At 23.3% G+C, this 24,903-nt stretch overlaps 1 protein-coding gene across 12 annotated transcripts in view; it reads left to right on the forward strand.

Annotated features, from left to right (window-relative positions):
- Nucleotides 1-24,903, forward strand: part of LOC129614490 (neurexin-1) — a 298,435-nt gene that overhangs the window by 192,969 nt on the left and 80,563 nt on the right. For all 12 annotated transcript variants that reach the window (XM_055529111.1, XM_055529112.1, XM_055529107.1 and 9 more), the window contains 2 exons: nucleotides 3,690-3,825; nucleotides 23,106-23,255. In XM_055529111.1, coding sequence (XP_055385086.1) covers nucleotides 3,690-3,825; nucleotides 23,106-23,255 — 286 coding nt within the window. The remainder of the gene's footprint in view (nucleotides 1-3,689; nucleotides 3,826-23,105; nucleotides 23,256-24,903) is intronic.

A 24,903-nucleotide genomic window follows, 5' to 3' on the forward strand; every position in this document is an offset into this window, starting at 1 on the left:
TATATAAAAATGTGAGTTACCCATATTAAGAAAACTTTTATACAAAAATTTTGTTTTTGCTCAAATTTTATCAATAATTTAATCGAATTTATGCGATTAATTTGAAAGGTGTATCCTAACATTTCCTAAGAAATAATAATCATATTCAAAAAGGGGAAATTTTATGTCGGTATGTAACAAATTAATTTGAAATGGGTTTTAGTAATTTTTATTTAAATAAACAAACTAATAAATATGATGGCTAACCCTTGGTTAACCATCATATTGGTTTGTATTTTAATCCTATTTTATAAAATAATAATATCTATAGAATTTAAAGTATATAGATAAAATGAATTAAAATTGTTATTAATGTTATATTATCTATGTTTATTGTGTACATATATGTACTTAATTGTGTACCTCTTTATATTTGAATATGAAAATCTTACGATTGATTTCATTTTTATTTCTAAAATGAATTATTCCTTAATTATTATAAACTTTTGTTGCATTTTGAACTGATTATTAATTCCCTAACTTATTAATATACTAATAGCTTTTTTAAAATCGAATGTTGAAAAATTATTTTACCACAGAATATTTTTTCGAAAAAACTATTAATAAATGCTTTGACATTTCCTAAAATAATATCCCGGATTTTAAAAATTCAGTAATACTATACATTGCTAAAGTACTATAAGCATGTTGTATTGAAATAAATGAGCATGTCGTACATGTTGCTGAATTAATTTTTATTGAATTAATCGGAAATGTCAATCGGATCTCAATTTACAAGTTGAAACTACTATACTCATATTTAATATCTAATTCGTCTATTTCAATAGAAAATTCAATAGAAAAAGGAAAATAAGACATAAAATTTGAGCTTAAAAGAGCACATTCTAATACATATATATGCATACATTTGTGTGTGAAATATATAGAGACATTCGTTTCTTTTAGGTCACTATATAAATTCAAAAAGAATTTACTGATAATAAAGTAAAATCTATATTAACTTAATTACTATACCATTTTAATTATTAAAGGTTTGCAGTAACTATCTACATAATATTTCTTAACAAAAATGACATGTCGAATTAAATCAGGGAAAGGGTACGAACGCACACACCAACCAAACAATTTGAATGTTAAAGTTTTCAACAAAATTGGATAATTAAAAGAGATGAAAAGTGATAATGAATTCGTGTAAAATAAAGAGAAAAAAAAAGAAAGCAACAACAATGAGAAATAATGCCGATACAAAATAGAGAAAGAGGAAAAAAGAAGTAATAGTACAGTAGAGTAGAGAGTAGAAGGAATAAAATTATAAAAAAAAAAAAATTTCAAGGGAGAAAAACAAAACTTTGTATTTTTTTGCTGTCTAGACATTAAGCGAAATAGAAAATATTTTGACATAAATCCTTTTTCTTTTCCTACATTTTCTTTTTCTTTTCCTCTATATCGTTCTGTTATCATCACATATAGAGGGAGAAAATAATACAAAAAGAGAGGAAAACCAAAAGACTAAACCGAATTTTCATGATTTTCTTTTTTTTTTGTTTAACATATTCTGCTTCATTTTTTAATAAAGAGCAGGGAATTTAAAGGGAAATGAGGTGTACGTATCGTAAAATATTATACACGTGATTTATTATTGAAGAAAATTGTTATGTTACGAATTAGGTTAATAACACATAAACTTTTATGACTTGTGAGTTTTCATGAATATTTTAATATTATTTTATTTTTTTAACATATTTCATAGTTTTTAATTTTTTTTTTTGTTTTTTTTTATTATGCTTTTGTTTGATCAAATCTTTATTGTAGCGCATAAAAATTTTATAACTTTGAATAGGAGCACTAAAAAAGTCGTGGTTATTTTCTTTAATTGTTTTAATAACCTTTACTAAAATACGAATAGATACAATAATCATACGTGAATATTAAATATAAAATAAACATTAAAGAAATTAACAATATTTTAAGAGTACTAATAAACTGTTTTTTAATACAATCAAAGATTATGTTTTTAGTTTAAACTATATTATTTTACTTAAGTCGTATGTTAAGCATGTACGAATAAAAATTATTATGCAAACAGAAGATTTTTATTTAGGATATGGGAATATGATTTCATTCAGAATTTTAACTTTGATTTCATTTAAAATTGTAAAGAAATTAATTCTAATATCCTTAAATATGCCTTAATTTGTATAATTTTCAAAATTGAAATAGAAATGAGCAAAACAATGATCATACAAATACAGCAGGTAATTAAACTTGTACAAGTGTAAAATTTAAATTAATTAATAAGTCTTTGGAAAATTCCGGAAATATTTTTTCATTTAGTGCCTTCTATTGTGAAATTACCTTGCTTAATATTTAAAAAGAACAAGCTGCGCATCCTTATAGGTTTAAACAATTTTCGTTCATACATTATTATTTTTAAATCTCTTTTTGACTTTCATATAAAAGAAGAAAAAATTAACAAAATTTATGACGAGAAAAGAAGCCATCATGCATTGTTTGTCTGCTCATAATATCATTTTACAGTCTGATAATTACACAAGACGATAACAGGAAAATTTACTATTCCTTTTCTCTTACATTGTTTTTTGTTTTGACATTTTGTTTTTTTTTTCTTTTGCTCTATGATTTGTCATACAAATTTAATATTACAAAGTGCAATTAAATTTTTACATTTAATGTGCATAATGAATTAAAAAAGGATAAAAAATAAAGTAGGACTTGAATAATAAGTGAAAATAACGCATACTATGTTTGTATGTATATAGGTTAAGGAACTGTTTTATATTTTGAAATTCAAGTGATATTAGAATTAAGAACAATAGAATTTTATATAAAAAATTAGAACATTCTTTGGAAACTGTGTCTGTATTTTGTATTCTTTATTTTCTGAATAGTTTTGACATTATATAGATCCACACATCTTCCATCCAACTGATGCAAATTTTACATGTTTTAAATTGTGATGATTAGAAAAATTTTAATCATGTAAATACCTACTTATTTAAATTTACATAAAGAGAAATCCTGTTTATTTTATTTTATTTAATTGATAAAGCTAGAAATTTTTATTTTATTACAACAATATCAGATAAGTTTTGTTATAGATAAACAGCATAAACTTGAGATTTTACAGGACGTTTTTTCTCCCTTCTTTAAAATAAATCAATAAATATATGTATGAGTGTAACCTTAAAATGCCTTAAATTAAGAAAATTACATAATGTTAAATTTTCCAATCTGTGTATCTTTAAATAGCCCTTTAATAAAAACAAAATTAATTATGCTAAATAATTATTGTTGTTTGTCATATTACAATGTATTGGCAACAATAAATATACTAATTTATTTGTAATTCTCAAAGAGAAAAGAATTTGTATAAGATGGAGTGAAAAACTTTCAAAACATTGACTGGTGCAACAAATCAGTGGATTAATTATGACTTGAATTTAATTTAATTAAATCCTGTTTTTCTTCACTTTCTTTTCATTTCTTAAAAAATGCAATTCTTTCATGTAATTTTAATATTTAAATTCAAACATTTTTTATTTTCTATATACATACATACATATGTACATAAATACGTTAATACATTTACAATATTAAATATTATATTTACACCTACGCCTATAATTGAAAATAAAATTTTTAATTTTATTTTTTTTTTATATTTTCAGGGCTTACGTGGTAACATGACAGATGCTTGTGAAAGACACGATCCGTGTCAACATGGTGGTATTTGCATATCAACTGATTCCGGTCCTTTATGTGAATGTCGAAATTTAGAATATGAAGGACCTTATTGTGAGAAAGGTAAATTTAATATAGAAATAAAACCGAAAAATTCTTCTATATTTTTTAAGAGAAGACAAAAACTTTTCAAATATTTTCTTTATTTGTTTAAACCAAACAACAAAAATAGCATAAAAAGTTTAAAAGAATTAAAAAAAATTGAGAATTAGAAGTTTTTACAATTTTTTCAACAAACAAGAAACCAAAATAACAAAATAAAAGAAATGCTATGGTATCCTAGGATTTTTCTAAGTATACAAAATGTGTCTCTTATACAAGAATTCGTTTCGTGTGTATTTTATCCCACAATAAAAAAATTGTCTAGAATATTTTTATATAACGAAAAATCCTATTGTGTTGACTCTATACACAATATCTGAAAATAAAATATTTTATAATATAATAACTATATTATATGTATGTGGTTTCCATTAAAAATGAGGAGTCTATTATTATATTATTAAGAATAATAAACGATTCAAATGAATTTAATGGGAGAAATGCATAACAAAATAATTCTTTAAAATAAAACATGTAAATATCTTGTATATGTATGAGTCCTTTATAATACAAAAAAAAATTATATTTTCCTTTTAAAATAACCTCAATAGATTGAGAGGACAGTGAGAAGATAACAAAATATACTTGGATTATTTTTCTTATTTTATTATTTTTAATTTCCGGGATCTTTTCTGGGAATGGAACATGTTTTATTTGAATTTCAAAAATTATTTTGTATAGGATATTCTTCAGGTATGTTATAGAATTTTCAGAGTAGAATATAACTTTAAGCTAGATAACTAGAAAATGAAATACAAAAGAAAAATACTGAATGCTTGTGGTGAGAATTCCTTGAAAATATACTTATTTGTTTCCTTTATATTTTATATTTTTATTTTCGCTACACACGAAGTTTTTTGTTATTTAATATAGAATAAGAACTGGAATAAAAATAGGCTTGAAAACTTTTATATAATTTTAATAATATTTCGCAATCTAGTTATAATACATATAAATTTTCCGAGAAGAGTCTTTTAAGAATTTTTAATATAATGTGCTCAAACAAATAAGGCCACCTATAAAAGTTTTTAAAAATATTTTAAGTTAAGCTTATTTAAAATCGTTTATAAAAATTTGAAAGAATTATTAGTTGTTTGTGATAAAACACGCGACAGTAGGTATGGTTGGTACGAAAACATAAATGTTAGTAATCTGGGAATGAGCCGTTGATATTATTTATGATAAACGATTAGTTTATAATTTCATTAAATCACTGTTACGACAACATAAAATTAAGCCCCACATTACTAGGCTTGCCAGCAAATTTACAGTAGAAATTTGGTACTTCTTGCTTGTCCTTTACATTTATATTTTTGGTAATACACAAAAATTTTTTTTTTAATTTTATTTTTTTGAATCAATTTTCGATTTTGGAGCTGCATTATTTGAAAAAGGTCACTATTTTATTTAAAATTACAAACCAGTGTCTTAGGTGCAGACCAAAAACTTTTTCCACTTTGACCTCATCAAAAGTATTTTTTTTTGTAGGTAACCCAAAATTGAAATCGTAAGTTATCGATCACAAAAACGACTTTAAGCGGGGATTTACTGTACTAAACCTGTAAACCTTATTTTACTGGTATTTTAAATACCAAGAAAATAACATTTGTTCAACATATTGCATTAAAATATTTTTTAAATATAGCTATATTAAAATAATTATGATCATATGTTCTTATAAAGAAATAAAAATGTTCCTATCTTAATAATTTTGATTGGATATAAATTGAAAACTTTATCAAATTATAATCTGTGCTAGTAAATTTATTGCTTATTTTACATAAACGCCATTAAACAGATTTTCCATTTTTTTCTATTTTCCTTTTATTATGTCTATGAAAAACTGTTGTTCACTATTTATATTATACATATTTCGATATTAATACATTACAAGGATGTAATTTATTGTTATTACACTATAATTTTATTATACGTTATTCATATAGAAGTGTTTGATAAACTATCAAAATAAGTGTGTATATAATATAGCCACCGTAATAATGATATCCTTGAAAGCATCACTATTATCCATTTATCCAAATCCTAGCATACTTATAGTTATCTGTACGATTTGTTTATAAAAATATATGTACAATAACGTGTACACATTGAATGTTGTATTGGAATTGAAGTAGGCACATACCTACATATTATATATTGAATATTTGATATAAAAATATTATATGAAAATATAAAATAAAAAAAGAAACAACAATAAAACAAGATTATTATAGCAAAGGAAACTACGCAAATTTTCGTAATTATATAGCCTAAGTACACTAATGAATTATAAGTACAAAAAATTCTCGAGTATAATATTAGATAAGCTATATTGCAGAGCATCAAACACATAATAATCAAATATTGTATAGGTGCAATGTATGTTGTGTCCATACATACAATACATACTGTTAATTTATTGTAATTATATGCATTTTATAATAAATTATTCCATTTACTAAAAATTAAACAAAAATGTATTACAACGTCTGATTATACTTATACATATGTATATTTAGTTGTAACGAGAAAAAAAGTAGAGTTGACTTTGTCAACTCTGTGATACCCGTACGAATTTGTTGTCCTATGTGCGAATAACTAATGTGCCATAACTAACTATGGGGCAGACTATGACTTTAAGTTGCCGTATTACCATATTAATTTATGCAAAATTTCAGTACTATGTGTTTTTCAAAATACTGGTTGTGCCAAACTACTATTGAAGTTGTATGGCAGCTACCAGAAAGAGCCAAGAAATTTTAGCTAATTTTATCAAGCACATCGGCCCTACTAATATATTCATTCGTGTGAAATTTCAATACCATAGCTTTAATAGTTTCTGAAATATAGTCAAATAACTTTTGAAGTTGTATGGCAGGTACCAGAAGGAGCCAAGTGATTTCAACGACTTTTATCAGACACGTTGGCCCTATTAATATATTCGTTTGTGTGAAATTTCAATACCACAACTTTTATAGTTTCTGAGATATAGCCAAATAAATTTTGAAGTTGTATGGCAGCTACCCGAACCGGTACCCCGATCACGTCCAATTTAAATAGGGTTCTGGCACTTACTACAATAAATCATTTGTGAAAATTTGGTGAACTTAGCTCAATTCGTTTTTGAGTTATCGTTCGGACGGACGGACGGACGGACAGACAAAGCTAAATCAACTCAGAATTTGACGCTGATAAAAAACATACACTTGAGTCTATATCTAACACCGTTATTTCTTAGCGTTACAAACGGTAAGGCAAATTTAGTATACCCTTCGAACATACGTTCGTACGGGTATAAAAATTATGTTCATATGTAGACATATTGTATAATTATATTTTAAGTAATATCGTATGTGAATTTATCAGTTTTAAAATGTATGTTAAATTAAATGTGTTATGAGTACTTTACATACATACTTACTCGTGCTAGCAAACTATCATACTAGAGAAAGAATGATATATATAGATGTATATAAGTGTTTTTGCAATATATGTAATGCTCTCCTTACTTAATATGTGTTTGTAAATTATTTGACTAAGTGTGCTTTTAATAAAAAATGCATTTTTTTTAAAGCTATGTATTTCATATTTTCTTTAAAGGAAATGCATGAAAAATATTTAAGGAAAAATTTTTAGATGAAAATCTCTTAGTGTACATGAGAAGAAGAAATCAAAATAAGCTGTATAAGAATGCCCAAGTGACCCTTATCTATATCATAAAAAATTAGTTATACAAAGCTATAGGTTATAAAAGTATATACAACAAAATTATATTCTACCTATACACATCACTAGTTACGTATATTTATCAGATAAAAAAATATTGTGGATAGTAATATAAAAATATTTAAAATTTTTAAATTAACATAGTATATAATTTTTATATGTATAATTAGCACATTTTCCCATAATTAAAAAAATATGATTTTAGTTTTACTTTGTACATTTTTCCGTCAGATGTTTTAAAAGAGAAAGGTGAAATTTTATAATATAAGCAAGAGGACCTATTTTGAACTTTATTTAATTTTTTTTCTTTAAAAGTATCCTTAAAGTTTTAAAAATTTCATTTAAGACCATTAATCGTATCAACCATTTTTTAATTCCACCAAGGCAGAAGTAGTTTTTTCCTTGAACAATTATAGTACATAGTACATGTGTTTGTCATACCATCTTTTTCTCATTTTGTTCACACATAATAATATTAATCCTAAAAATAATTTAAGTAGAATATAGTTTAAAAAATATATTTTTCACATTTTTAAGGAAATTTACTACTTTACAAGCAATGAGTTTCATTCCAATGTATTTATTTTAGGAAAATTTTAATAAAAATTTAAAACTTTATTATAAGATAAATTTTGGAAAAAAAATAATTGTTTTGTTTGAGGCCAATTAAAATCAAATTAAGATTCATGATCTTTAGCTGTTATTGCGAGAACTTTATAATATACACACATAATATTTCTAGTAAAAAGAAGGGAAAAAAAAGTTGGAGACTGTTGTAATAATTTTTGTATTAAAAATTATTCTCTTAACTAATTATGAAAAATAATCTTAGCCTTAGGACAATGAAGTTTTCTGAAAATTTTTTAGTATTTTCTGTTCATCTTTTAAAAATTTAAATAAATTTTTGCATTATTATAGTGAGAATTCTAAAGAATATGTATGTACGTAAATATAAAACTTAATTATACATTAAATATGTATGTAATATTATATTTATTACAGTTTTGTCGTATGTATATAAATAAAATAGTATAATAAAATTTAACACCATTATTACTATAAATTAAAAGTTTTATACTGCTAATCAACTTTTCCAGCTAAACAAAAATGTATGTAGACAAATAATCGGAAAGTGAAAAAACTGCATAATAATTAATAATCATACTATGAGATTTTTTGAAATTGCAAATTAATTTGATTAGTGTTTAGATTATTTTAAGTGCGTATTATTGCAAGATCATGAAGAACGAGTGCGTTTCTCGCAGAATCGCTTCATATTTAAAAACTAAAAAAACAACGTGCGGCTTTTAAAAACAAATTGGTTGACATTTACAGATGCATAAATACTCTAACAATGGTGGGCACCTTATTTTTTAAAGTTAATAATCAAACATTTATACATTCGTTAAAAATTATTTTTTTGTAAATTAATAATAATATTTTAGAATCTATCAAAGTAAAATTTTTATGCTTGCCGTGAACGTGCGTATTATACGAGTAATTAAATTTCTTTCCACCATTATACTAAAAATCGATTTTAACTTCAAACTAAATTGCACATAAAACGTAAATTTTCAAATATTAAAAACTATGTTTTGAAACTCAATTTGTATATTTGAAAATAATGGAATATTAATCAAAATTTAGGACCTAGAATATACATAATATAAGACATGTTGTTGAAAGCACAAATTTTATCTCCACATACTTGCAAGTTGCAACTTCCTCTTTTGATATGTTCAAATAATATAGGGTTTCTAATAGTATAGGTTTTCGAATAAAAAAAAATTTAAATTAAATCCACAATATTTCGAAATGTTACAGTCTATTCTTCATTAATTTTTAATTTATATTTACTATAATTTTCAAGATACGATAAGCGACAACCAACTAAAAGATCCCTGTTTAAAATCTAAAGAGAATAACATTGTAAAATACACAGTTTTAAATTGCAGCAAAAGAAATTATCAAAAATTTGACATTAAGTATCAATTTCTGTGCAGCTCAAATTTTTTTACTCATATACATACATACTAATAACTGTTTAAATTATTTAAAATTTAGTCATTAAGTGGTTTGCATTTTTTTTGGGTTTTACTGTAAATTTATTCAAAATGAACAAATTTTCTAATTATAGAATATTGAAATATATAAAAAATCACTGTGTTTATTTTCGGAGGTTTTCGCCATTTATATTTTATTTTGTTATTATTTTTACGTTGTTAATAATTCATAATATTTATTATTTAACTGGTATTCATAAATAAAATAATATAATAAAATAATATAATGTCTAGACTTAAGGCTGCAAAATCTAGACGAAATTCTAAATATTTTTTCTTTTATTTTTTCTATTGGATTTTCGTTAGCGTACACAAAATATTATTGGGTTGGGAATATAGTTCTAAAGAAATGAACAAGATGAGATTTATTGTATTTTTTTTTTAGAGAATGTTTTCATAGCAAAACAATTTTTTTCTGGGCTTCTCAAACCGTATACAACAGATAAAAAGTTACCCTTAATATTTAAGAAAGTAAAATAAATGTTCGATATAGATTTTTAACCGCTGTATCTCGGGAGCAGTTGAGCTGTGAACATTCAAAAGTTTTAGTTACTCATGATTTTCGTTTATATTAGAAAACAATATTGACTAATCTGAGAGCAGAGTTATTTCGACTTAAAATTTAATGGCATTATCTTTTATCAAGTTCTTTCAAGTTATTCATTCATTTATCAAAAAAGGAGTAATAATTTGTTTTCATTTGGTCGAAAACTGAGTTCATGTAAGAAATAAGTCAAGGAATAGATTAAGTAAATTGAATATAGTTTTTCCTCTTTTTAAAAAGCTATATGAATTAAGAGAATTGTTAAAATTCAGCCGTAGGTATGTCATCAAGGATTACTCTTAGGAAATCGCACAAATTTCTTAATTGAAATGCGTTCTAATGCTAGTTACATACATATATACATAGTTATTTGATTCACAAAATCAAAATTTTCAAAATAAATTCGTTTGAAAAATTTGACAAAATTCAAAGAACAGTGTAGTATCAACAAAAATGAAAAAAGGAAGGAATGAAAAGAGTAAAGCATATTAAGCGAAAATTACAATACATGTGTAAAAGTAAATGGGTGAATAAAATAAAATAATTTTTTCAATAACCATTAAAGTGATTATACATTAAGCATTTTATTAAAATCATCTCTCAAACACATGAAAATCTTAGAACTGATGAAATCTTTGGAAAATACCATTAAATTGGAAATTCCCAGTATTATTGAACTCGAAATGTTTCTTTTCATTAGATCTGTTAAATAAGTATTTTATTTCAATATGAAGAGAAGCCAAAAATTCATCTATAATTTTTCAATGTTGAAGTAAGTTTTGAACAGTGAGTGGTGTAGGAGAATTCTAGGAACAAAGATAAAAATATAAAAAAACGGATTCTGGGTATTTTTAGTTATTAATTTAGTTTAGTTTGAAAATTCACATAAATTCACATACTTATAATTATGATCAATTTTTTTTTTTAAATAAAATTCAGAAAATCTCAACAAATTTTAAAAAAAGTTCCATATTTTTTTAGTTTTCACTGTAATCAATAAAATCTCTTTCAATTTTTTATGAGAAAATAATTACGGTTTTTCTTAGAAATTTAATTTTATCGGACGAAATTGTATTTGAATAATTTTTTTGGTATCAATTAGTGCAAAAGTTTTTGATAGCAAATGTACATAAAAAAAAGTACTTTATATTCGATATTAATTAATGGTTCTAGATCTAGATGATACGTAGTCAAAATTGAATATTTAAATATTCGTACACCTTAAATTTAAAATAACTACCTTTTTTTAGAAACTTTCTGACACAGCATGAAACTACTTTCATCATAAATTTACGTAAAAATCACTTGAAGAATTTTCATTTCACGGTATACATTTTAGCAATAGAAGATGGTGGTGCTAAACCTAGTTTGAGAATTCAAATTAGGAGGAATTTTAAGCTTGTCCGAGAGGTTTTGCTTCTCCAATGATTTATTTTGCCAAAGAAAGAATTGTGAATTTTTTTATTAAAGTGTTGTCTATAATCTGTACATGAATACATTTTATTTCGTTAACATTATTATATCTCTTCCGAAATACCATTACTAGTTCTTTACAGTATAAAACTTGATTTAATTGATAACTAAATGACTCAAAGTATCTCAAAATATGAATAAAAAAATTTATGTATTTCTTGAAACCAAATTGTTCAATGATTTTTAAAGAATTTGAAAATGAATTTTTTTCTTTAAAATTTTAAAAAAAGAGTTATCACATTAAAACAAAGTAAATATTGTAATACGTATATGTGTCTACAATTCTCATGCATAAGCGCAACATACTAATAAAGTACCTGAGCTTTAATTTTTCGAAAGATATTTGAAGTCCGGGTATGATAAATTCATATGGCAACTTTTTTATTTATTTTTTTTTTTTCAAAACAAAATTAAGATTTATCTTTTATAAAAGATGCAACAACAGATATATCAGCATACCCCCTTATGAACAACGAAAATTTTTTTCTTTTTTACATTTAAAGTTTGCCAAAATAAAGCCTCGTAAAATATTGTGATGATAAAAAATTGTATGTACTAAATTTTTATTATGCTCCAACCAATAAAATATTATTTTAAAAACTTTTAAAATTTCAACCACAAAATGTCATAATAAATTGTGATCTTACTCGTACAAAATATGCAATACCTATTCCTATTCGCACATGTATGTAAAATATTGAAAATATGTGTATGTAGGTAAACATTTGCATGTAACTGAATTATATGTAGTAATGGTAATTGAAACAATTCAACATACTATACAATTTCAAAACATGTATATGTAAATATTTGAGGATGAAAGTAAGTGCATTTCATTTATGGTTATTACACAAGTGTACAGTTTACACCTGTACCATTTCTTTCGTAAGAGATAAAAAAAAACTTGCGAATCAAAAAATATTCACACTTATATCTGAATATCGTTTACTATAATATTCTATACAGCAAATTTAAAAAATATAGGAAGTTAAAAAAATTATAAACACACTCACTTACCAACTTACATACCTGTTCGTTCCTATTCGTCCCTACAAAACAAATTTAATACTATAACGTTTTAAATTCGTTCTTTTTTGTATCTTCATATTTTGTTCCTTTGTGCAGTTTTTATTTTTATGTAAGAAAATTTATATGACTTCATACATCTGCATCTACAAAAATACCTTTACATACATACGTATAAAAGTTTGAATTCATACATGCATAAAAAGTTGACAGTATTTTATATTTTCATATAAAAAATAAGATGAGCGTGCAACATTTCTGATAAAATGCAACGAGATACAAAAAAAAAAAAAAGAAAACGAAATGTAAAAGATTTTTTTTTTTTATTTTAAAATAAGAAAATAAAAAAAAAACATAAAAAAGTTTAAAATGGAAAATACTTCAACTCCTTTTTAATTACCCTTATTTTTTTTTGTGTTTTTTTTTTTTGGTATCGTGTCACTTGCAACGCCCTAATTAATAGATTAAAACAACAAAGTATAAGAGGTGTACTTAATTTTTATTAGTGTTTTTTTTTTTCCTACAAAAGAAACCTACAATATAAAAGATAGAAAAAAAAATATAAAACTAAATAAATTTTATTTGAAAATTGTTTTCATTCTACACGATAATTACTTTTATTTGATTTTATAAGAAATGGGAAAACTTATATATTGAGTCAAATCAACTATAGGGTACAAGTGGAAAACAGAATAAGTTCTATAACTGAATGCCATAATAAATAACAGAAAATAAAGAAATAAGAGTAAGATAACATATAACAGAGTAAATTTAAAGAGAGATTTTTACAGAATATTGTATGCTATAGATGTCAGTTATGCAATTATATAAATTGGATAAAAATTTAAAATATAAAGTTTCAAATTAGCTATACTCGTATGATTAAACACATTTCTAAAATTTTATTGAAAAAAATATATGAACTTAATTTCTGCATTATTTTCCATTAAATTACTTATTTGCTCGTAGCTGTATGCATGGCGAGTGGAATACTACAAAATTTATTTTTTAATAATAACAGGTACTTTATTATTTTATTAAATTTATTTTATAATAATAATAGTAATAGGTACTGTAAGTTCTCAATACAGCGAAGATAAAAAATCCAATAAATTTTGCTTGTAATACAGAAATACAAAAAAATTCAACTGTAGTACGAATTGAAAGCTAAATTCTAAGGGGAATCTAGTTATAAAATATAAATGGAGTCTCTCAAAATATAGTATATTTTCTCTCATAATCACGTTAACTATTTTAGTAGTATACACTTAAAATTCGTTACTCTACTTATGTACGTACATGTATTACACACCATATACGAGTAATTATAATTGTAAAATCTTGTCTTTACTTAAATTCGTGATGGTTAACAGTCTCTACATTACAAATGTAAAATCGAATTTCAAATTTACTTCTTGCGAATTAATGAGAAATAATAAGAAATTTATACAAATAAAATAAAGACATTTTTTTAACTGTACAATAGTAAATGTATAGTAAGTATTTAAAGAAAAACATTTTTTTTTGTTTTAATTATATAAGCGCCTTATTTAAAATGGTTGTTATAAATAAGCACCTATATATTCGTACATAGGATCCTTGGTTATGTTACAATTTAATATTTTAATATTGGAAACAGCTTACGATTACAAAATTCATTTTTATTTTTATTGTTTCTTGTATATCTATCAACACTTATATAGGATTATTGAACCGCTAATTGAAAATTAATTGAGTTAACATTGTTGTGTATTATTTTTTTTTTATTACAATTATTATTATTTTAAATTGTTTTCATAGTATTTAAAATGGTATTTTAAATTGAATTAATTATCATGCGGTTTTTTTTAATGGTAAATAAAAAAAAAGGAAACAAAAAAATTAAAAAAGTACAAGAAGATTTGCTTTTGGTTTTTTATTTTTTTGCAAGGATTCATTTCAATGAGATTTTACCAAAGGATTAACAATTGAAGGTTTAAAAATTAATTTAATTTATTGATTTATTGTTATTTTTGGTTTGTTTTCTTTTTCAATTTGGTTTTTTGGTATTTCACTTAAAATTGAATTCATTCCAAATAAGTTTAGAAGAAAATTGTCTTTTGGAATTGTGTTTTAGAACTATTGGACTTTATAAATTTGATAAAATAATCTAGGAAAATAGAACCCAACCATTGTTGTAATTCTTTTGAAAAATTTATTAAATTATTAAATATTTATAAAATTTCTCAAGAATTTTTTAATTGAGGTTACTTAAAATGTTTTAGTAATGCAATTTATTATAAATGGTTTCATCTTACGGTTTCAAAATTTTTAAATAATATTTACAACAAATGATTACATCGAAAGAAATTATCATTTTACACGCTTCTGCAATATAATTTTTTGACAGGGTCATAACAGTTATCTAAAAAAATAATCAATACATCTTATGCAAACTAAAATTTCAACAATTATAAAAAAATTGTCCTTCTATATATTTTCAACAGTTCTACATTGTTATATGAGTAGAAAGGTGTTTATTGGACCTTTGTGGAAATCCAAGTTGAATGTTTTCACCTTATCTTTCTAAGATGAAAATTTTTAGCTACCTATCAAATTCTTTCTGCGTTTTTCTTCCCTCAAAATTATCGACTCATAAAATTCGAAAAATTTAAAATTTCGAAATTTTTTTGAGTTTTGTGAGTTATAATTTCAATTTTAATGTGACATCATAAGTTATATCATTTTTCTATAGAAGTCGAGACGTAACCAACTTAAAACCATAACGCTAAATATAACAAAATCAATAATTATTTATACATTTATTAATTTAAAGAAGATGATTAACCGTATAGATGTATTATATTGTCAATGCTTTTCTTCCGTAAGCCACAACATCAGGAGAATACTGTAAATAAAATAATTAAATTTCCTTATTAGTAAATATATAAAAAAATTCATTATAGAAGGATTAAATTATAAAAATAAAAGTGAAAAAATAAAATTTTTTAAAATTTTCATAATAAATTTTATAGCTTGTAATAATAATTGTTACTACTTATATAAAAGTAAAAAATAAAAAATCCACGAATTTGTAAATAGTATGTTGAAGCTTATGGTATAACTTATAATCTTGTTCAACAACCAGGAAAATTTATACATTAGTTTTGCTCAAAAAAGTCTTAAGTCAATTATGTATATGTATACTCGTATTAATTTTAATATTTTGTTCAAAATTAACAGAGTACGTATATTATCTGCGTTTTCAATTCACCTGGAATACAATATTAATTAAAAATAATGTTGTACACAATAATTAACACGATATTGAATTAACTGAAAAGAATTTATAGCATATGATTAAAATATTTTTTAATTTCATAATGAAATTATTTATCAATTCAGAATAATTTTTAATTTTCAATAACCTTATTAAAAGAGATTTAATAAAATAAATTTATTAAAAGATTTATTAAAAGGTTTAAAATAAAAACTATATTATTGTATTTCTACCAAACTAGCCCTTTAATAAAATTCTTCAAAATTTTAATAGTGCAATGTAAAATTATTTTGCTCTCAGATTATGTGAGTCAAAAATATCTACTTGGTTTTAAAAAAAAATTATAGCACGCATTATGTTTGATACTCGTATATTGTACATATATTGTATATGAATATAAATATAATAACATTATAATATTAATATTATGCACTATCTAAGTTTGTGTGATACAAAATTTATATACAATTGTGATCGGAAAAATGAACAATATATGAACACAAAACACATATGAATTTGTTACTAATTTAGTTAAAAGTATGAAATTTAAACAAAAAGCAACATTAAATAAAAAATTGGACAAAGGATTTGAAGCAAAAAGGAAACAAGAACTCATCACATAACAAATCATAAATATTACTTTTTTCGAAAATGAAATTTTTTCAAATGAACAATACGAACAACCCAAAAAATTCTGTTTTAAATAAGTTTCACTTTTCAACAACATAATCAAGACTCAAAAGATGAATAAAATTACAAAATATGCAAATTTGGAATACATACGAAAAAAAGAAAAACAAAATCCTTTCTTCATTTTCAATAACAGGAATCATATTTCATTTCCCTGTACCCATTTTTTTTTTCCTTTTTTTGTTTTTCTAAAATGAGAAAGTATAATTTATACAAAACTTTTTTTTAGCAAATATATTTGATATTATATACACATACATTTATACCAAAAGATACCCACTTATTTTGTCAAAAGAGTGCAAAATTACCTAAAAAAGGTTTTTTCTTTCTTCATTTTATTAAATATGTATAAATATATTAATCGCGTATACATTCCTATATAAAAATATTTTATATAAAATATACTTGTATAACAAAAAGCCTCAAGTAATTTTATCCTCATTTGTAATATAGGAATTACGAAAAAGGAATCAGGCAAACCATCATTTTGAAAAAAAATTAAAATGGAGTAAACGCAAGTTGTCCCGTGTACCGTACTTTTAATATTAAAATAAAAAATTTTCATCACATTTATGGAAAAATTTGCGCAATGCAGGAACGCAAATTTAAATTTTTCAGTTTTTTCATTTTTCCTTCGACTTTTCCATGTAATTTCTACTCAATTTCTATATTTAAAAAAAAGATTATTTGATAGAAGGGTTAGGTAAGGTTTTTTGATAATAATATGCATATGATGATAAGGTATTTTGATTTGAATATGCATATAAATTTTATTAGATTTAAGTCCGTGTAAATATATAAAATTTAAATAAAACGAAAGAACTTGGGTTTGAATATAATCTTAAGTCATAATGCTATCTTTAATATCTGCAAAGTTCTGTATAAAAGCGTAATCTTAATGCTTGGTAATTTACGAAATTTACAAATCTTGTAACGTACTTGATATTTAATCTAATGAAATTTTAATTAATCAAATAATTATTATGATTCAAGATCAAGTCAGGTTGCTCCTACATTTTCATTTTTGTTAAAAACATCAACAAGATTATTACTTTTGTGTTATTCGTAATTAATATTATCTGTACATATATTTTACTTTAAATACCTACAATCAAATCCTTTTACTAGCATATGAATTCCTACACATATTTACATGTTAATATAAATGTAATTTTTTGATTGCAATTCATAATGAACAAAGCAATTTGTAAGAATCTGTATTACATATGTACGTACCTACATACATATTTTATTGTACAAACATATAAGAATTTATCCAAATATTAATATACAAAATATTTACATATAAGCAAAATATAAATACTTAAATTCATGTTTTAATCAAAATTAAAATATCTTCCCAAACACTAACAAAATTACAAAACGAACTGCAAAAATAAAAACAAAAAAATGAAAAAAAAAGGAACAAACAGAAAAAGAGAAGAAGATATCAAATTCATTTGGAACCAAAATTATTGCATTTTGTATATATTCCTGCTATCATCAAAATTACCACAGACGGAAAATTTATCAAGCCACAATTTTCAAGAATTTCAATCCTTTTCAGCTTCATCTTTTGTTTTTCCTTTTTTTCATTTTCTCTGTTTTGTTTTCGTTTCTATATTATTTGTTAAATATATATATTTGTTGCTATGTGTGTTTACTTCCATATTTATATATATATATATATATATATATATATATATACGCAAATTTTCTCGTATATAAGAATTGTGTCCTTTTTTGCCATTTGTTTTGTTACAAAAGGATAATTCAAGTTATTCTTATTTTATTTTCTAGAAAGTGAAACCTTATACATTTTGATAAGAGTGTATGTGCTGTAAAATTTTAATGGTACTTGTATTGGTAATTTAATAAGATTTTTTTTTTTTTTGTTAAAAAGAAACTGAAAACAAAGCAAAAATATTGAAAGGGTGCATAAAAACAAGAAAAAAAAACCGAAAATCATGAATATTTTTGGTTGTCCAAGCTAAAAAAGAAGGCAACACTAGAAAGCAGGATACGTTGGAAAAAAAGGCAGAAAGTAGAATAATATAACCGAAATAAAAAATGTTAAGAAACAACTGAAACGGAAAGAAATATTTGCCTATGTATAAATTGATAAAACATGAATTTTAAAGATTATATGAAAATAATAAGATTATCCTTTTATTTTTTTAGTTATAACATCATCATATGCACACATAAAAATATTAAAAGAAAACAAAATTTTGTTTTATTTTTTAGTTTTGAGTTCAGAAATATACGCAAATGCTAAAAATAAAATATTTATACGAAAAGGATTTATAACAGCATATTGTTATTGGAAAGATTTATGCAGCATGAAAATATTTACTAAACACTTAAATTTTATTTTAGAGCTTTCCTTCCTTTTTGAATTCTCTAACATTTCAACTGATTTGAAAATAATTTATTTAAAATTACCCCACAAAATTATGGAAATTAGATAAAAATAATAGACTCAACATACGCAACGTGAACCTTAATAAATAAATAATAGTTAAATAATTTTTAATTAAAGAATTTTAATTTTCTTTCTCTGATTGGTTTAGATTGGCAAATTTCTCGGATTGGTTTAGATTCGAAAATGTGTAAGCCTGAAAATAAATAATTGTACTTTAGAAATCAGTTGAATCAAATTTCGGAATATGCGTTATACTTAACTATTCTTATAAAATTTAGTATAAAATTCATTTATTATTTTGTATAAAGCAAATTCTTTTGAATTTTTTGAATTTTTTGAATTTTGAACGTTCAATTTTCTTAATAGCCTTATAAAATCTTTAACATAATAGAAGGAAAATAACATTACCTGAATATTTTTAAGTTTTTGATAGCTTAACATAATATTTCAGTTAAGATGTGTATAGGAATATATTAAGTTAATTTTCTTTGAAATGAAAATCATAATAGATATTTAATTAATTTAGACGTAAGAGTACAAGTTATACACCCACATTTTATGCAATGTAAAATTTCAGAAAAACTTCTTTACTTTCTAATGAATTTAGTTATCTTACTATATGTATATCTCGGAACTAATTTAAACAACTCGAAATGCATTTCACTACAACAATATAAAATAAAATAAATAAATTTATAAATTGTAAATTTAATTATATTTAAATTTATAACAATCATTTAAAAAAATCGCTTTAAGGCAATTTATAATATATTTGAGTAAGGTTATTATTCTACGGTTAAATCTTAATAATTCAAGTGAACTCTATAAAATTTTTTGCGTACCTTTTCTCAATAAATTAAAAACAAAAAAAAAAATATTTCCGTGTACAAAGTCTTCCATTCAGATGTTTCTCTAATTTCACGAAAATTGCAGTTATGTACATAATATGTAACGTATGATTTCGGTTATTTTATAGTTGGGTTAATGCCTTTGCTGTTTCTACTACTATTAAGCAATACCGAAATTAACAAAAACATTTCACTTTCTTAAAAAGTCTCATCTGATAAAAACAATGTCTAATTTCCTGTGATCAAATTTTTCCCCTAAATGTATGCAATTTTTTTTTTTGTTTTTCAATAAATTCACCAGAGATTGTATGCCTAATTTTTAATTGGTTTTTCATTAAAGTCGTAAACAAATAAAACTCACAACTAAGTAAAATCTTGAGAAAATGAAAAAAATTCAAGTAATATGAGTGAGCCTATATTACCTCACTAGTTTGTTTTTAGTTTAAATTAATAAAACTTATTGAGCTGTAATTATTTTCATTCTAGGCGAAAGCTTTATTTTACAAACTAGTAGCGTATACGATTAGATTTTTTATCGTGATTCAAATAAAATCATGGTCGAAATTCTTTTTTCAGCTCAACTGAAAAGCACAGCACTTGAAACGGGATATTTTGTATTTTGTTTTTTTTTTTAAGATTGTATCTCGCTGTACGTTGTATAAAAATTTTTATATGCGATTTTCCATTTTATTAAAATTTCCATTGTTTTTGGCTATAGGCAGATTTCCTTTACGCAAAATTTTTTTTTGTATTTTTATTTATTTAGCAATTTTATTTTCATTTTATATAGAAATTTCCTTTATGTTCGAACCATTTCGTTATAATTTATCACAAATTGGTTTCGAAAGTTTATTTTTTTTTAAATAAAAATAAGAGGAGAAGACGTATTTTATTATGTTTTGTGTGTATGTATTTATATTATTTTGGAAGAGTACATGGATAATATTTTGTTTATTCAATGGATGAAATAAATAAATAATAATCGTATAAAATTAAGGAATTTTTTTGGTACACATTATTACTTTTGTCTGAATTACATTTGAAACAGCATAAAATATAAGGTTAATACTTTAAAAAATCAGTAAATCATATAAAGAGAATAGAAAGCATGTTCAGAATTTATTTTTATTCAAAACGATAAAAGTATTTAATTAAATTTACATTACTCAGTTAATAGGAATTTCGTTTCGGTCATTGACATTTTTCAGAATGAAATTTTTCATAAAAATGTTTAATTAATATTAAAATTTGAAATTTCTTTATAAGCATAAAATATTAAACTCTTTCATTAAAGATATTTTATTTTCGTATAAATTAAATTACTTTAAATTATAGGTTTTAATTTAAAAATGAGTTTCTTAAATTACCCTTAACGTGGTTCCTACATATGTACATAGGCAAATGAATCTGTAGTAGATGTAAATTTAACAATAACAACAACATTCTGAGTCTCTTCGAATGAATAGATTTCATTAATTTTTCAAATATGTTTACCTCAACTAAGCATTACAAACTTATGTACTGATACTATGTACACAAATACATATTTGCTTTAAAACATACGCATATGTATTACATTATTAAAAATATGTGTACATAATAGGTATATAATAATATATGACCATTAAAATTTATTTAATCTTCTAACACTTTCATTTTGACCCAAAGTTCAATAAAATGCAACTTAATTTCATATAAATATATAACACCTATAATATGTGTTATAAATATGTAATATGAATTTTATATTCTGCAATGATCTCAAAATTATAATTTTAAGTTTGTAATTAAAATCTTAAAGTTTAAATTTTAAAACTATCGATTAATTTTTGATATAAAATTAAAATTACTTACATACATAATTTGAAATATGTGTGTATATGGTATATATAAGGTACTTATTACGTATAGATTTACGTAAATAATAAAATGTTTCCGGTCAGATAATTAGCTTATTTCAATAGCATAAACATAACACTTATCAGTGCATATTACATAGCTTAATGCAAAATGTTCCATTAAATTTCTTATATCCCATCAGTTTTATTTATACATACATATTTATTGATGCATTATTTCTGTTTGTACATTATTTTTGTAGAATAAAAGTGTATTTAGTATATTTTTTGCAAAAATATTGTAGTTATTTTTGTTTCTAAAATACTCTTAAATTAACTTATGGAACACTCTTAAATTAAAATATGGAAAAACAAAACCATTTTACATTATGTTGCCATAACTAATATAATATATAAGGATGTTATATGTTTGTGTTCATACAAAAAAAGTGATAAATAATTAAAGAATGAACTAGTATACATGAATTAAAAGTTAGGTTCCCCAATCTACTATATTTCTTAGTAAAAAGTTATTCAACTTTAAAATTTCCATTAACTTCTGATTTTTAAAAAAACTTTTGAAAAGTTAATAAACTTTATAGTATAAAAAATCTACTTTAGTAATAAAAAATAAAATAAAAAATTAACTAAAATACTAGCATATACTGCGAGTGGCGTATAACTTTGAAACTGTACATACGTTTCAGTTCACATAAATTTCTATATCCATGTATAAACGAAATATTTAAAGAGTGTTTTAAAATCTAACTACGATTCATGTTTGTATAACTACGAAATATATACTCCCCCTGTTAAAGTTCATGATTTTTTTTGTGTCACGTTAAATTTAATTTTATTAAACCATTCTGGTCTATTTGAAATCTACTTTCTAAAGTGTGTTGAAATGTGATTATTCAAATTACTAAGCAAATTACGTAGTTTAACAACTGCGACACTGATCTTTTAATTCTACGCCATTTTTATCTTATTGACCTATGAAAACGGTTTGTTCAAATCAATTATATTGGACTTTTCCTCACCAGCTTGAATTTTATGTTAACACATTTAATTTTGAATTTTTTAGGAAATTGGGAATAATTGAGTCAAAAATGTTAAAATTAATAACAGTTAACATTTTTAACTATTTATTTCAGAAGTTAGTAACCCTTGTGTTAAATAAAAATTTTTGAAAAAAATTACTATTACAAAATCTTAATCACAGATATTTAGATTTTGTAAAATCCCGAAATTGTTATCTGTAAAAATTGAATCTCACTGGCTGATGCTTTAATTATGTATTTTAAATAATTCCCATATATTATATAAAATTCTTTTTCTTTTAATTTCAGATAAAGCACCATCCGAAGCGACATTTCGTGGAACAGAATTTTTATCATACGATTTAGGGCAAACTGGAGCTGAACCAATAGTTAGTGCACAAGATGCAATTACATTATATTTTCGAACAAGGCAACCAAACGGATTATTATTTTACACAGGTAAGAAAACTTACTATGGAAATTAATATTGTTTGTTTGGAAATGTACTTTACTTACGTATCGTAATAGGGTTCTTAATTATATTTTTTGGACCCTTTATATTAATTCAGAACTAATTTAGAATTGCTCTTCTTGAATAACCAAAATTTTTTATTTTAAAATAATAAAGAATATTATCCATTTAAAAACTAAGAAAATTTACAATGTAACAACTTGAAAATAGCTTAACTTTTATAAATATTGTATTCAGAGGCGGTTCAATCAGAATAATAAAAAAAAATTTATATTATCGAAATTCAAAACTTAAAATTTTGCATGTATACATAATCAGGAATAGGTTTCCATGACAATTTCTTTTTTATAAGTCATTCGAATCGTAGGGTATTTTAAAAACATAATTCCGTTTATAACTCTAAGAAATATTTATTAGAAATATAGAGTAATGTATAATATATTATTCCTTAACATTAATATTTAAATAGATTTAACCATGCTTGTCCGTCTGTTGGTTCCAGCAGTTGTTCAAAAAATTAATAAGACCAAACTTTGAAAAATTATATTTAAGTTTATGCCAAAACTGTAATAAATTCGTTTGTTATCTGGATAGTGGTCCATCTAGCTACCATGACCAATAATATAACGCCATATTTTGGAAATAATTCATAAAATACAGGTGAAAAATAGTAATGAGGTTAATATTTTCTTAAAAAACATTTCGAGGCTCAATCGAATTATTCATTAGTACCGGAATCACAGAGTTGACATTTATTCTTGTTGTGAATTAATTTTTTTTATTTATACATACATAATATGTTTATTTACTAAGCTTCTGATCCTAAATTCCTTTCGGATAATAAATCTTTAAAAATATGCGTGATTTGAATAATTTTTTGCTATTTTTTTTGTTTTTAGATAGATTTTTTTAATATTTTTTTTTGGTAGTTAAATAAGGAACACATTATACCATACACACATAAAAAAAACTATGAAGGACTTTTGTATGCTTTATAGATCCTTAAAGAATGTCACAGAAAAATGACAGAACTAAAAATATTTTATTCTCTCCTTTTTCTTTTATGGGGTATGTTTGTACACACAATGCGTGTATAATATTTAACTTAAGTTTTTTTTCTGAAATGACAAACAGAGATCACATCTTGAAAAGTACAACTTAAGAAAAGGATCCAGACAAAATTTTTCGGTTTTTTTTTTTAATATTTATGTGATTATGAAATCAAACTAAACATTGTACTAAAAACAAAATCTGGGGAACAATAAACTTAACCTTTAATGTACGTTGGTAATCTTTTATTCATATTAAAGGCTGCTCATATATTTCGTTATATGAAAACAATTAGTTCTTAAAGAAGAAGCAAATAAAATAGTCAAATTGATTTAAAAAGTAATTGATTATAAAACCAAATTTTTTTAGTTGATTACGCAATGACCATTTATTAATTATTTTTGTACATATCTACGTAGCTAAATATTGTATACGGCTTAGTTATTAAATTGTTTTTTTAGGTTAAATTTCCTAAAGATCTAAGTTATTTTACCTTTGGAAAAAAAATTCTTTAACAAAACAAAACGAAATTCTTAAAAAAACCAATGCTCACCATCTAGGGTAACCAGTATTTTTTTGCACTTT

This window comes from Condylostylus longicornis, unplaced genomic scaffold, assembly GCF_029603195.1.
Source record: "Condylostylus longicornis isolate FDR11 unplaced genomic scaffold, ASM2960319v2 ptg000110l, whole genome shotgun sequence".
Lineage (NCBI taxonomy): Eukaryota > Metazoa > Arthropoda > Insecta > Diptera > Dolichopodidae > Condylostylus > Condylostylus longicornis.